General features: G+C 40.0%; 2 protein-coding genes across 5 annotated transcripts in view; both read left to right on the top strand.

The window, feature by feature from the left end:
• BBS12 (Bardet-Biedl syndrome 12) overlaps nt 1-7,624 on the top strand; it is a 58,391-nt gene extending 50,767 nt beyond the window's left edge. For all 4 annotated transcript variants that reach the window (XR_011738896.1, XR_011738895.1, XR_011738893.1 and 1 more), the window contains one exon: nt 7,540-7,624. The gene's annotated coding sequence lies outside the window, so the exon portion shown is untranslated. The remainder of the gene's footprint in view (nt 1-7,539) is intronic.
• FGF2 (fibroblast growth factor 2) overlaps nt 1-12,423 on the top strand; it is a 33,778-nt gene that overhangs the window by 14,505 nt on the left and 6,850 nt on the right. Inside the window, 1 exon segment of the mRNA XM_065837783.2 lies at nt 7,540-7,643. Within this exon segment, the coding sequence (XP_065693855.1) occupies nt 7,540-7,643 (104 nt within the window).

Below are 12,423 nucleotides of genomic sequence, written 5' to 3'. Positions count from 1 at the left end.
TGCTGTGTAAGTGTATCCAAAACCAGGAGCCGATGGTTTTTATTTTAGGGTTTCTCTGATGTAGTGGTTAGATTTCCTGTTTCTTTGTGGAGGATTGGGAAGACGAGGATTTTGGGAATCCACTTGGCTAATACATCTCAAATTCCACCTACCTGACATGCCAAGTTTGCCCCAGTACAGCACCCTGATGTACTGCACGCTTACCCTGCCCCTTTGCCTTGCTGTTTGCTCTTTCTGTCTCCGTCTTTTATTTTTCCTTACGTATTTCTGTGCCTTTCCCCCACTATGACCTTTGCTTTCCCTCTTCCTTAGTGATACTGTGGCATACTCCTGCCCCAGAACATCTTCACCAACGCAGCTGCTCCGAGTAAAATAATAGCACGTGGCTTTGCGCAGCCTGGTTGCCCCAGGCAAAGGGCTCCTGCTGTTCTCTGCGTCTGCCAGCACGTGTTCGTTCGCCTGGGAGTGTGTGAGAAAGGTACTACGAGCTCGGCACTGAGTAACTTCCAACATGTGCAGCTCTCTTTTCCTAAAGTATTAAGTTGCTGGATTTTGCCAAGATCTTCTAAAAAAACCAATTTTGAAGGAGTTTTTTTGGCCGAACTCTTTGTGATGCAGAGCAATGAAATCATTTGGGACCATTTAAGTTACTGCAGTATTATTTGGTCTGGGCCATTACAAAAGCTTTGCTGAGTTGAGAGAACTGTGAAAGGACTTTGGAGTTTTCATTGTACGTGTAATTTTTCTAGCGCTTAGGGCAACAGAAGAACTTTTGGAAAATGTACACATTTTCTGTACTCTGCATGCGCTAGCATCTTTTCTGTCCGTGTTGTGCTACTTGTCCATAAAATTATTTTCTCCTCTGCAGTATGCAAAACTGCATTGGAAATACTTTTTTGAGCTCTTTAGGAAGTTCTCAACAGCAATCTTGCACCTTGCCAGCCACAATGCTATTGAATTTCACTTTTCAACTTTCATGTTCTTAGAAAAGTCTCACCAAGTAGTGAAATAAGTGCCCATTTATAACTCTCAAATATGCTAGCTAGTTAAACCAGCGACTTGTGAATCTGTCCTGGCCATATATCCTATGAAAAAGGGATAGTCATGTATGTGTTACTATAATCTTACATCCACAATCCACTAGTGACATGGCTGCATGCAGAAATCCCTGCCTGTGCAGCTCTGCCAGCTGCAGGGGAGGGACACATCAGTGCAGGGAGTGTTTTGTCTGTGTTTAACACGTCACAGGATCAGGACCCAATCTAAAAAAAATCCACTCGGAACTGTTGAACCTATTATACATCATGGAGCAGCCGTGAAGAGGTTCAATTTGTCTTACAACAAAAAGGAACATAACGCTTTAGTCATTTTGCCTTTCAGGTGCTGGTAGGAATCTCTCTGCCCAAGTGTCACTGTTGGAAAGAGTGCACCTGCACATTCCTTGTGTTAAGGGCAAAAGCCCCCGGGTTCTTGTATGGTCACAGGGGTGCTCCAGAACAGCTGTGTAGTAGTGCAACGTGGGGAAAACTCTGCTAGGTGTTCTGGAACATGTTGCAGTGTAGTTCAACATCCTTTAATGCCACAAATCATACTGGTTTCAGTGGAAATTCAGATTAAGCTGTGGCTTGAATTGGTCTTCAGCCAAAACATTAGCGAGTATGTATTCTTAACTCAGCCTCTGTGAATTGTGAAGAAAAAGTGTCTCCCCTCTATCCTGTTTTATAGTACTGGGAGGCATAGTAGTTTTACTCAAACTACATCCAAAGTGATGTGTTTTCCTAGTTAGTGGTATTCTCCTTAGGTAAATGTAGCTCTTTGGATAATCTGCCATATAGAGATGTAGACGGTATTGTAAGTGAGAAGATTTATGATTGTAAAATAAATACTGGAAATTCTGAGTATTAGATTACCCTTATGGCTTTAGAAGGCTGTATATGTGTAACAGTCTTTAATGATACCTCTAACAATGTTCGAAAACTGGGTGCTAAGTCAGGACTCCTTTTTCATGTTTTTTCTCCAGTCACAGCCCCTAATAAAATGTCCTGTCAAAAATGAACACGGTCACATTTTTTACAGGATTAAGTCCTGTTTTATTTTGGCTCGGCTATGGTTCACCTACCTTTCAGCGAAGTGCTGTGGAAAAAAAAATGGACAAAGCATTGATATTCTCTGTTGTGACTGTTGCACTGAGACGCAGCGTTTGCTGCGGATCCTGGTGAAAGAGCTGGGGCTCAGTGAGCTTTTAGCTTGGCTGCTGTCAGATGCAGAATTCCCGTGCTCTGGTAATGGGATGCACCGCCCTCAGCAGCTGGAGACGGGATTTGGACACCGTCTGCCTGTGGAAAGCATTTTGCAGTTCAAGAGGATGACAAACAGCTTGTGAGTTTTTTGGTATGGGAATCCTTTTGCAAAATTTGAGAAAAAGTCATTGATAACTGAGTGACTTAAAAAAAATCCCCGACTTTGGACCCATGGTTAAAATATTCTAGTTTGTATATTTGTACGCTGCTGCTGTGTGAGTTAACTGAGGAAGGGCTGGGGCACGGCTAGTGGGACTTTACTCCCGTGTTTATTACGGCACAGAGGAACTGGAAAACGTGCTTCCAAGGAGAGGAGTGTGACAGGATCTCCTGGTATTGTAGGCAGTGTGAGCAAAGAGAGATTTGCTCATCGTGTCTTTCAGATATTGTGTTTCTTTTCCCTGTCATTGGAACTTTCATCAGCATTTCTTGCATTTCAGCCAGATGCCTTTTAGACAACCACCTTCTGATTAAAAATTTGCTTAATGCTTTCTGTCTCAAAAGCTGTAAATATCTATCCATTAATTTAATTTTGGTTTGAGAATTTTGTCTTTATCTGGCTTGTTCTCTTTCCACCTTGTGATGCCACATCTGGTTTTGTGCTTTTAACTGTACAGCTTGTAAGAGGGCTGTACAGTATCTCCTTCTGGGCTTGGGATCCTTTCTCTGGGAAAATCTTTACTGTAATATTACAGACCGTGTTATATCCATAAATTGTGTTTTGTTAATTGATTCAGGTAGAAGATTTGTAATTGTGCTGAACACAGAAGCAAGGAAATGGCTCAAAGGAGAGTTTTATTTAGGATACTTCTATAATCCTATGTTACGGTATTAGAAGTTGTGTCAGATGAAGGTTTTAAATCCATCTCCTGAATTATAGTTCAGTGCCTAACTTTGTCTTTATTTCATTAATCTTTTCTAAATATTTTACCATCTTCCCAAAGATACCACTTTATCCTTCTTCCTCAGAGTTTCTACCCTGGCATGAAATAAAAATTGTGCATCTTGTCCTTCTTTTCTTCTTACTTGGTAGTAGAAGTGAAGATGATCATACTTCAGCCTGCTAAGAAGAAATACAAAAGAAAGCTTTAGTAGTAGTAAATTTACTGAGTCCTTTTTAGTTGTCAGTGCATAAAGCTCGCATGGGTTATAATTGGGATACGACATTTTTTATTTCATAACTTTGTGATGACTTGGCCTCAGTGCTCAAGATGTTTGCTCAGCGTGCCGAGTTCTCTGCTGTCACAAAACCAGCAGGCATCAACCACAGCCTTGCGCTTGGCGCCCATCACAAACGAAAGGGCATGCTGTGAACGTGAACGGTGAAATGCCCAACTGCCGGGCTGGAGGGGGCCTCCCAAAAGCTGCCAGAATAACTGGGAAAACCTGCCTTTTTGGCCCTCTGTTGATTAGCTGTTTCATAACAATCTGTGCTACTTTTTTGGAATACAAACTTCTTAATTAGTTTACTTTTATGGATCTGGTTGTGAGGTACAAGTATGCTGAAGACAGATGTTACAAATAGATCTAAGATGATGGCCCGTGTCTGAACTGTTGCTATCAGTGACCTCAAGGCTGCAAAAGATATGGATCATCAGTGTCAAGTGTTACATTTCTCTTACAATTGATTGTACAGAGTTGCACTGAGCTAAACCTAAAATTGTTGCTTCTGGTGATAATTGCGTTGTCAAAATGTGTTCAGTTAGCAAGGCTGTATTATATTTTGGCATCTCCACATCAACAAAACACTGTGGCAAATAATTACCTTGCATTAATAAAGTAATAAAATAACGCTGAAACTTGCAAAACTTAATGTTACTATTTTGGCTCTGCTTATTCATGTGTTTTTTGAGTTAGAGAGGAAAAACCAGTGAAGCCGATTTTTGCTTTAGGGGCTTTCAGTATTGAAGTGCTTTCCAAACTCTGCAGGAAAATTCCTTTTTTTTTATTTTTATTTTTTTAAAGTAACACTTTTCACAAGCTTCTCCAAACTATACAAATGTTTTCACAGGCCTTAAAAACCTGTATTAAAAGTTTATTTTTACAGAACCTGAACTTGTGGCCCTGGATGACGCTGTAGGAGTTGGTATGCTTTTTTTTGTCAGGAGAAAGTCACGAAGCATAAGAAGTCTGTACTGCAGTAATTAATATTACTTCTCAGAGATTTTACACAGCTGTTTCTTGTTAATGTGCGGTATACTTGGGCACATCTCAAAAGTCCATTTCCCCCAGTCCCTGCCCAGAGCACTTCTCTGCATTCTTGCTTCCCCAGAGGCCGAGGAGTTGCACTGAAGGTTTTTGAAGCTGTTCGCAAATCTGATTTTGGCTTAATAACTCAAGGAGGGCTGCATTTTACATACTTCATCCTGCGATGAAATTAAACATCTCGCTGAACTTTTTATGACTACAGAGGTTTCTGTATTCCTTGGAAGTCAGGGGTTATTAGTGAATTAGGAGAGAGGCTTTGTTTTTTCTTTGTGCAAAATGGCAACAGGCACATAATTCGTAAGAAACCACTTTATCTTCTTTAGAGTGGAGCATTTGTATTAATATGGCTTCAGTTGTGTATACAAATTACTGGATTTGCTAGCAACTCCTACTGATATCTGTCTGTATCTAGGGAAAAATCAGATGAAATAATTTTAATACTTAAAGAAGGGTTTGTGGCAATTATCCTAAAGATCTCATGTTCCTGATACTGTTGGAGTTTCTTCAGTCCTGTGTTTAGGAGGAACAGAAGTAAACCAATAAAGTTTTCATTTGAATTGCAGAAATCTCGTTCTCCCTGCAGCTAAAAGCCAAATAAGCAGCAACACCCCTCTGGATGTCAAGAGCTGCTCCCACCCCAAAATTTGTGATCACTTCAAGCATTTATTCTGGTTGCTTGAAAGATCAAGCTTTTTAATACTGCATCTTTAAATAGAAAAAACAATATACTCTGCAAAAGCAGGTAGGTGAAGGAAGCTTGTGCCTGAGGTGCTGTGTCTCAGTGCTGCCCATCAGGCTTTGCCCACTAAGCTGCAAAACCAGCCTCACTGTACAGAACCAGATATGTGGGTGAACAGGGATTGCTGTCTCGCATCAGCCCTTCAAAGGAAGAAATGGGCAAACACAAACTGATGCGAGTCCCTTGCTGAGTCCTTCTGAATGAATGGGGCTTAGCTGTTGGTTCCTCTAGCTGGGCTTTTGTCATGGTGAGTTCTCTGTATAGAGTGTTCAAAGAGAAAATGTTTTTAACTAATTCCCAAAATAATTTCTGGGATTCATGTGTAAGAAGGGAGAAGTTGCAGTCTGTTTCATGTTTGGAAACACAGATAGTCTCGCACCAGATGAGTCACATCCTTTGTTCTGACACCTGATGGACTCATAACCAGTACCAGCTTGTGACATGCTACTTGTTTCTTCTTTAGCTGCTGCAATTCTTTGTCCAAGTCTTCTTTGTCTTTATACATCCCAAGAAGGTGAGAAGCTGTTTCTCAGCTATTCCTCATTTTTGATGCCTGTGTTGCACTGATCTTGCTTCCTGTTACAGAAATACGGTTGCTTTTAAAAATTCCTGTTTCATGGAGCTGCGGATGAAAGCCCAGTGTGACACAGAAAGCTCATGCTCCTCTGCACTTGCTTCTCATTGCTGTTCCCTGAGTGAGGGGGTTTGCGGGTGTGGGTTTTGCTGGAGGTGATGGCCATCCACAACAGAGGGAAACTGAGGGATTGTGGAGATCCAGTTTCTTGTGCTCTACTGTTAAAGAAATGGTGGTGTGTGTTTTTAGCAGAAATCGGATGGAATCATACTGCCCGTGCAAGCTGGCTCCATGGGATGGAGCTGCGGGGAATGGGCGCGTGTTTGCTGGGAAGGGAAGGAGGAAGGACCACGTGTCAAGCCACACGCAGTCCTAAGAGCTCATTTTAGTTGCTGTATGGATCTTTTCCCCTTTTTTAAGCGATGTTTTAAATAATCAATGTTAAATTTTCAGGGGGAGATGATGTCAAAACGGTTGCAGTAGAACAGGATCTTCTGTGAGGTTTAGGACAACATGTAATTTGTTTCCTTTTCCTCTTCTTAAGAAAAATGTCAGTTCTGACACAGTGTTTAGATTTCTTTTGAGCCATAAATACTTAAGTCACGTATAAGATGTCTGATGGACTTTTCTATGTTTTTTTATAAAGTTTATTGTATTGTAGTGTTCCTTTTTCTGTGTAGCTATTGCTTGGAAAACCTGAACTTTGAGGAGCAATGTCACAGATATTCCTGTTAAGGTTGGACCGAAATGCAGCGTAGGTGCAACATCCTGGCTCTGCTGTTTTAACCACTTAAAGGCTTGATTTATTTGTCATTCTGAATGCAAGGATGTGAACAATCAGGGAAGAAAAAAGAGCAAACAGCTCTTCTGGATTTAGGACCACTTTTGCTTTGTATTTATAGCTTGAAACAAGCTGCAGGCAGAGGGAGAACATTTGTGTTTTAGTGTAAACTCCTGGGTTTGCTTTGTGGCTAGAAAAATCAGACTCTGTTAATTCACAGGCAGTAGCAAAAAGCTATGTGATACGACCTTACAGATTTTAAAAAAACCATGACTGTTCATTTATTTAAATACTTGATTAAAATAAACCCACTTTTCATGTTGCTGATTTCTGTAACACCATTTCTTGTGTCTTTGCTATCCTCATCTACTTTCGCAGTTGTTTGTTCATTCTAACCACTTGTTGGATGTATGGTGTAAACTCATGGATACTTTTGGGAACTTAGAGAACATTGAGTGAGTTCCCACAGTGATGTGGTCCTGAATGATCTTTATCATAGCCCAGACTCCTGCCTTGCTGACAATCTAGCTGTACAGAATTGCATCAATGTCTGATGCTGTTCTATAAACATTAAGAAATATCTCTTTAAGAAAATTGCTGTGAAAAAATCCCATTTGCTGTGATCAGCTGACTACACTGTTAGTGATCCTTTAAGGAATTTTAAGGGTTTTAAAATTGCTTTTATGTGAGATGAACATACAAGAATGACTTGTGCTTGTTGTTGCCAGTGGCTGCTTGCTTTACAATAAGTATTTTCTTTGATGAAAAATGGGATCAGAAAGCTGAGGGTTGGAAGGTTACTATCTTCACTGCAAGCCGAAGCTCAGGCTTTCTCGGGTTTTAGGTTTGAAACAGCAGGCTTTGCAGTCAAGTGCTGAAATACCACTATGGCAGTGAAAATTTACTTTTGTCTTTTTTGTTTGTTTTTTTTTCTCAGTCAAACTGCAACTTCAAGCGGAAGAAAGAGGAGTGGTGTCAATCAAAGGCGTCAGTGCAAATCGCTTTCTGGCTATGAAGGAGGATGGCAGATTGCTGGCCTTGGTAAGCAGCAGTTTTTAGTGCTTATTCTCTGTGTGTGTATCTGTATTGGTGGGTACTCTCCTCGCTCTGTATTGAGCACTTTCTGCACCAGCAGGATTTACTCAACTTCTCTGTATGTGATTTATCAGGGAGAAATTAGCTCTGCAAAACTTTTGTGAGTTAATTGAACAATGACGAGATGGATATGTCTGCCCCTGCTTAGAAGCTGCAGAATTTAACTGAAACGGCCTGTCTGAGAAAGAAATACTGTAGTGATCGTGTACAGGAGCAAATCATAGGAACAAATGAAGGATAAAGTCTCTCCCTTTTTTTCCCTCATGAGTATTCTCCTCTTTCATTTATTCTCTCATAAAGTGATTGTAAAGACCATTTTAAAATAGGAAGCAAACTTTTTAAAATTTTGACTTCTATGTTTTTGATGGTAATCTGTATATATTGTTTTTTCATGTTCCTCTTTGTAGAGAATTAGTTTTTACGGTCATGTAGACTTCCAAACTAGAAAACTGTCAAGAAAAGCGTTTTTGAAAATGTGATGATGCATTTTTTTAAAAGTTATTAAATGTGGGTAAACTAGTCTCTCATGGGACTGGTTTTAGTTTAAGCTCCATGAATTTTATTAGTATCAGCGCAATTTTTAACAGTGTTTTAAAGCCAATATGTTTAGCAGACTCTGAAAACTGAAAGGTTTCCTAGAGCTAGATTATAAATTTTGCTTTAAGAGCTGCAGTCTCATTTTGCTTATGAGACAGAGATACTGTAAATCTCCATATTTATAACCTTGAGTGCAGAGAAACCTTCAACACTTGCGAAGTACCACTGTAGAGCTTCCTACTAGAATTTTAGTTTGAAATAATCCCTGATGCTTTGATATCTTGAACACAGCCCCATTCAGCTTCTGTGCAAGTCCCCACCAGTAACAGGTGTTAATAATAAAGTGGATCCGTAACCCCAGCTGAGCCACAGCTAATGAAAGACCCCTGTGAAAGGCTGCAGAGTTACTTCTGATTCCCCTCAGTTCTGCCTCTGCCGAAGTGAAGTTAGGCTGAAGGCAAATGAAACGCTTCAGCAGTTTCATACGTGAGCAGGGAGCCCTGGTGTGGTCCCTCAGCACGGTGAGTCTCTGGCTCCAGGAAGCGATTTTGTTTATGCCCGTGAATACAGTTAAAGAACCTGTTTCAAGTTACAGCTTTATTTACTTGGATATCGTGTGACAGCTCAGTTGAAGAAAATGTGAGTAGTCGTCCACTGTGCTATTCTTGAATTAAGGATAATTGGGAATTTCCTGTGGTGCTGGCATTTGCCTTCCCATTCAAATTGCCCTCTTTGCCCTGAGCAGCAGTGAATGGTCAAAATAGGGCAGTCAGGACTGTTGGTAAAGTTAGAAACACCCAGGTGTGTTTATATTTGGGATTTCCAACCTATTGTTGCATGGTGAATTTTGTTTGTGTCCTTTGCATAGAATATGCTTCTCTTGCAGCTATACGCAGTGATTTTTATCAGCTCAGCTCCTGTAAGGCAATGTGCTTGGAGACTCTCTGCTGTTCACTTGAAATTACTCTCTCAAATCTGGTCAAGTTGGGTCACTTCATGCTTCTTGTTGGAGCATTTAGAAAACATTTGTTTTGCTTTGTTTCTGGAAAACAGTATTACTTGAATCATGTCTGCTGCCAACACTGTTTTCTATAGCTATTAATTTTTGCTATTCATAGGTGAAATGTGTCTACTCTTAAGATTTTTGGTCTTCAACCAGCCTAATGAATACTTCTGCAATTCCACGGTCATTTTCTGAAGCACAGGCAATGTTTTTTCTCTGAGGATTTCTGTACTGTGACTTCAGTTTGTGGCCAGTTGTGCCTCTGCTGTTTTCTGCCTACAAACGCGCTCATGAAACTGTCCCTAATTGGCAGCATTTCTTGTTCAGTTTGAGCAGTGTTGTATTTCAGTGAGGGATCCTAAGAGCATATGCTGGAAATCTTTGTGGTGAAGTGATCTCGTCAGTGCACATGAATTAATATTGGCTGAAACCTTTGGTTATTTTTTTTTAAGACATTCTGGAACTTTAATTTCTAAACACCTATTTAGTTCTCTAATCTGCTAGTCAGTCAGGTACTATTCTCTGCTATTTCGTCAGTAATTTTAAGTAGCATGCTTTCCAATGAAGAGAACATGTTAGAGGCAAATTTGTTCCTGGAGTGAAGAATCTTAAACGTTGTGAAGGCTTCACAAATTTCTGTGGTGAAACTGCTGGTCGTGGTCTCAATGTTTTTTCCCTTCATCTGGTCACATTCTGGGTCTCCTGTGTATGAGCCCAAACCCATGTTCCCTCCCTGTTCAGTTTGGTGTTCCTGTGCCTTGGCTCATTGTGGATTTATTGTGTAACTACCAATACTCCAGTCTTTAAGTATCTGGTTTTTTGGGATACTGAGACAAAAATTCTCTTTGGTGTTGCACAGTTGCCCACTAACTCGAACATCAGTTTATAGAGTTTATTCCCCGTCCCAGATACATTTGGCACTTTCTGTTATTGCAGGCTCTCTTACCTGTACTTGCGTGTTGCTTTGTTATGTGAGCCGGGTTTCTGAGCACTGTGTGAAACAACCGTTTTCTTTTTAATACCTAGCAATCAGTTATAGTTTTGAGTAGGCTTCCTGTTCTTAGGTAAACGCTTCTTAACATCTCTTTTGTTTCTCCTTTTTTATTTCTTTTAGTGTCAAGGATCAATTTATTTAATGTCCTTGTTAACATCTTCAAAAATACTTTTGCAAATTGTTATTCAGGCTCATTTTTCATCTGGTTGGATGTTTTTGTGATTACTTTGTTGAGGCGTGTTTTCATGGTTTGTTCCGAGTTGGGTTGCAAAATGATTTATTGCATAGCCATACCATTGCTTTACGTTGGTGGTTGCGTGGTGGTGCACTGGATCCCATTCTTGTCTTGAAAGCTGGATTATACAGCTTTTAATTGAGCAGTTTCATGCTGTTTACTAACGGACTCAGTTGTGGGGGGAGATAATCTTGACCAGTTCAGTCATTGGAGGAAATGGCTGGTTATTAATGCAGTTAATCAAGACCTCCCCTTGGAAAATGCTGCTTTAACTAAAAATATTTGTGCAGAAATGTCTCTATTCCATCAGATTTTTAGTGGAAAAATTGCAACGTTTCACTACTATATTTCATTTTGACTTTGCAGTTTCATTTAATTATAATAATGAAATCTTTTTACTTTACGGGATTAAACATTTTTTATTATTTCAAGAAGAAATTTCTCAAAATTTCCAGTAAGAGAAAGAATTTTGCTTTTGACTTCTATATTTCACAATAAATGGTCATTTAAGGATATGACCTGCTCATTCCATCTGTCATGCCTTTGTGGTTTCACTATGACCGGACACGTTTTGCCAGACTGAAGGACATGACTTGAGGGAAATTATTTTCTTTTACTGTTATAGATTAAAATAGTGGCACAATAATATTTGTGAGAATAACCTTTATTTCCTGGCCCCTTTGGAGTTAGAAAAGGCGAAAAATGATGATCACCTTTCCTGGGTCATACTTCATGCAGTGTGGTAGTTACAGGTTAACCCTCTGCTGTTGGTTTCAAGAATGAACCAACTTGAGGAATTCTTATTCCTAATCTGAGTCCAAAATGTCAAAACTATTTAATTGACATAACGTGGTGTTAAGGGAGATACAGTTTGCACTGGAAGTGAATCAGTGGGTGGCGTTTGGCCTTGCAAATAAGGGAGGAAAAACTTTGTCGCAGAATTTGCTGCCTCTTTCAATCATTTAATGTGCCGTGGGTGGGTCACCCTGAGGATTTCGGCGGTCCGTACCGTTCGGCTCCGCTGAGCTCACAGCAGACACGCTGTGTGTGGCACAAGCACAGCTACAACTGCTAATGTTAAAAACTCGTGCACTCAGTGGTTTTATTTACTCTCGGACTTCTTTGGGATGGAGCTCTTGCTCGGCAGCGGACGAAGCACTGAGTGGTGGCAGGGCAGGCGCTGAGCGGCACTGGCGGAGGTGAGGGGTGAGCGGCTGCGATGGGCTCTGCCAGGATTGCCAGCTTGGGCAATTGTACTGAACTTGCCTAAACTATGCTTAAAGTATATTTTTGTTCTTAAATGCTTATTTCTTTACACAGTTTCTGTGCTCTCTTAAGGCTGCTAGGATTCATTTCAGGCTCGGATCTGTGGCTTGAGAGATGATTAATGCATCTGTTTCACATTGCTAGAATGAAAGGCATTAAAACACAATTTATCTTGAAGATTATTTAAAATACAAATCATATGAAAATTGTTAATTTGATTTCTATTTGAAATGTAAAAATATTAGTTATAGACATGAAAAATTGTGTATGGATTTTTTTCTTGGAAGTTCTTTTCCTTAGAAACCAAAATTCATATCTGAAAATGGTTGAAGAGGAGGAAAAAAAACTTATATTTGAAGACATATGTTTGGAGACAGATCACTTTATTCCAGACTACATTTTAATGACTTAATTGCTTGTAGCTACAGATCCTTGGCATATATGAGGAGTTATTCTTCTCGTCTGTTTTCGTGCAACCATATGAAGCTTGGTTGTTCCAAGCTCACTTTTTAGTTCCAGTTGGATACTTTATATGTTCATGAATGTTAACAGAAAACTGTAGCAGAGAGTAGCCTGCTCATTTGGGAATTTCTTCATGTTCCCAGTCTCCTCTCCTGGGTTTTACTTGCTTGCTTTTGAGTGAATAGCTTTGCTCCTCCTCCAGTGTTCCCCAAACTTTTCTGGGTAAATG

This window comes from Patagioenas fasciata, chromosome 4, assembly GCF_037038585.1.
Source record: "Patagioenas fasciata isolate bPatFas1 chromosome 4, bPatFas1.hap1, whole genome shotgun sequence".
Taxonomy (NCBI): Eukaryota; Metazoa; Chordata; class Aves; order Columbiformes; family Columbidae; genus Patagioenas; species Patagioenas fasciata.
Note: the sequence above shows the minus strand (reverse complement) of the source record. Positions and strands in the feature narration are given on the sequence as shown.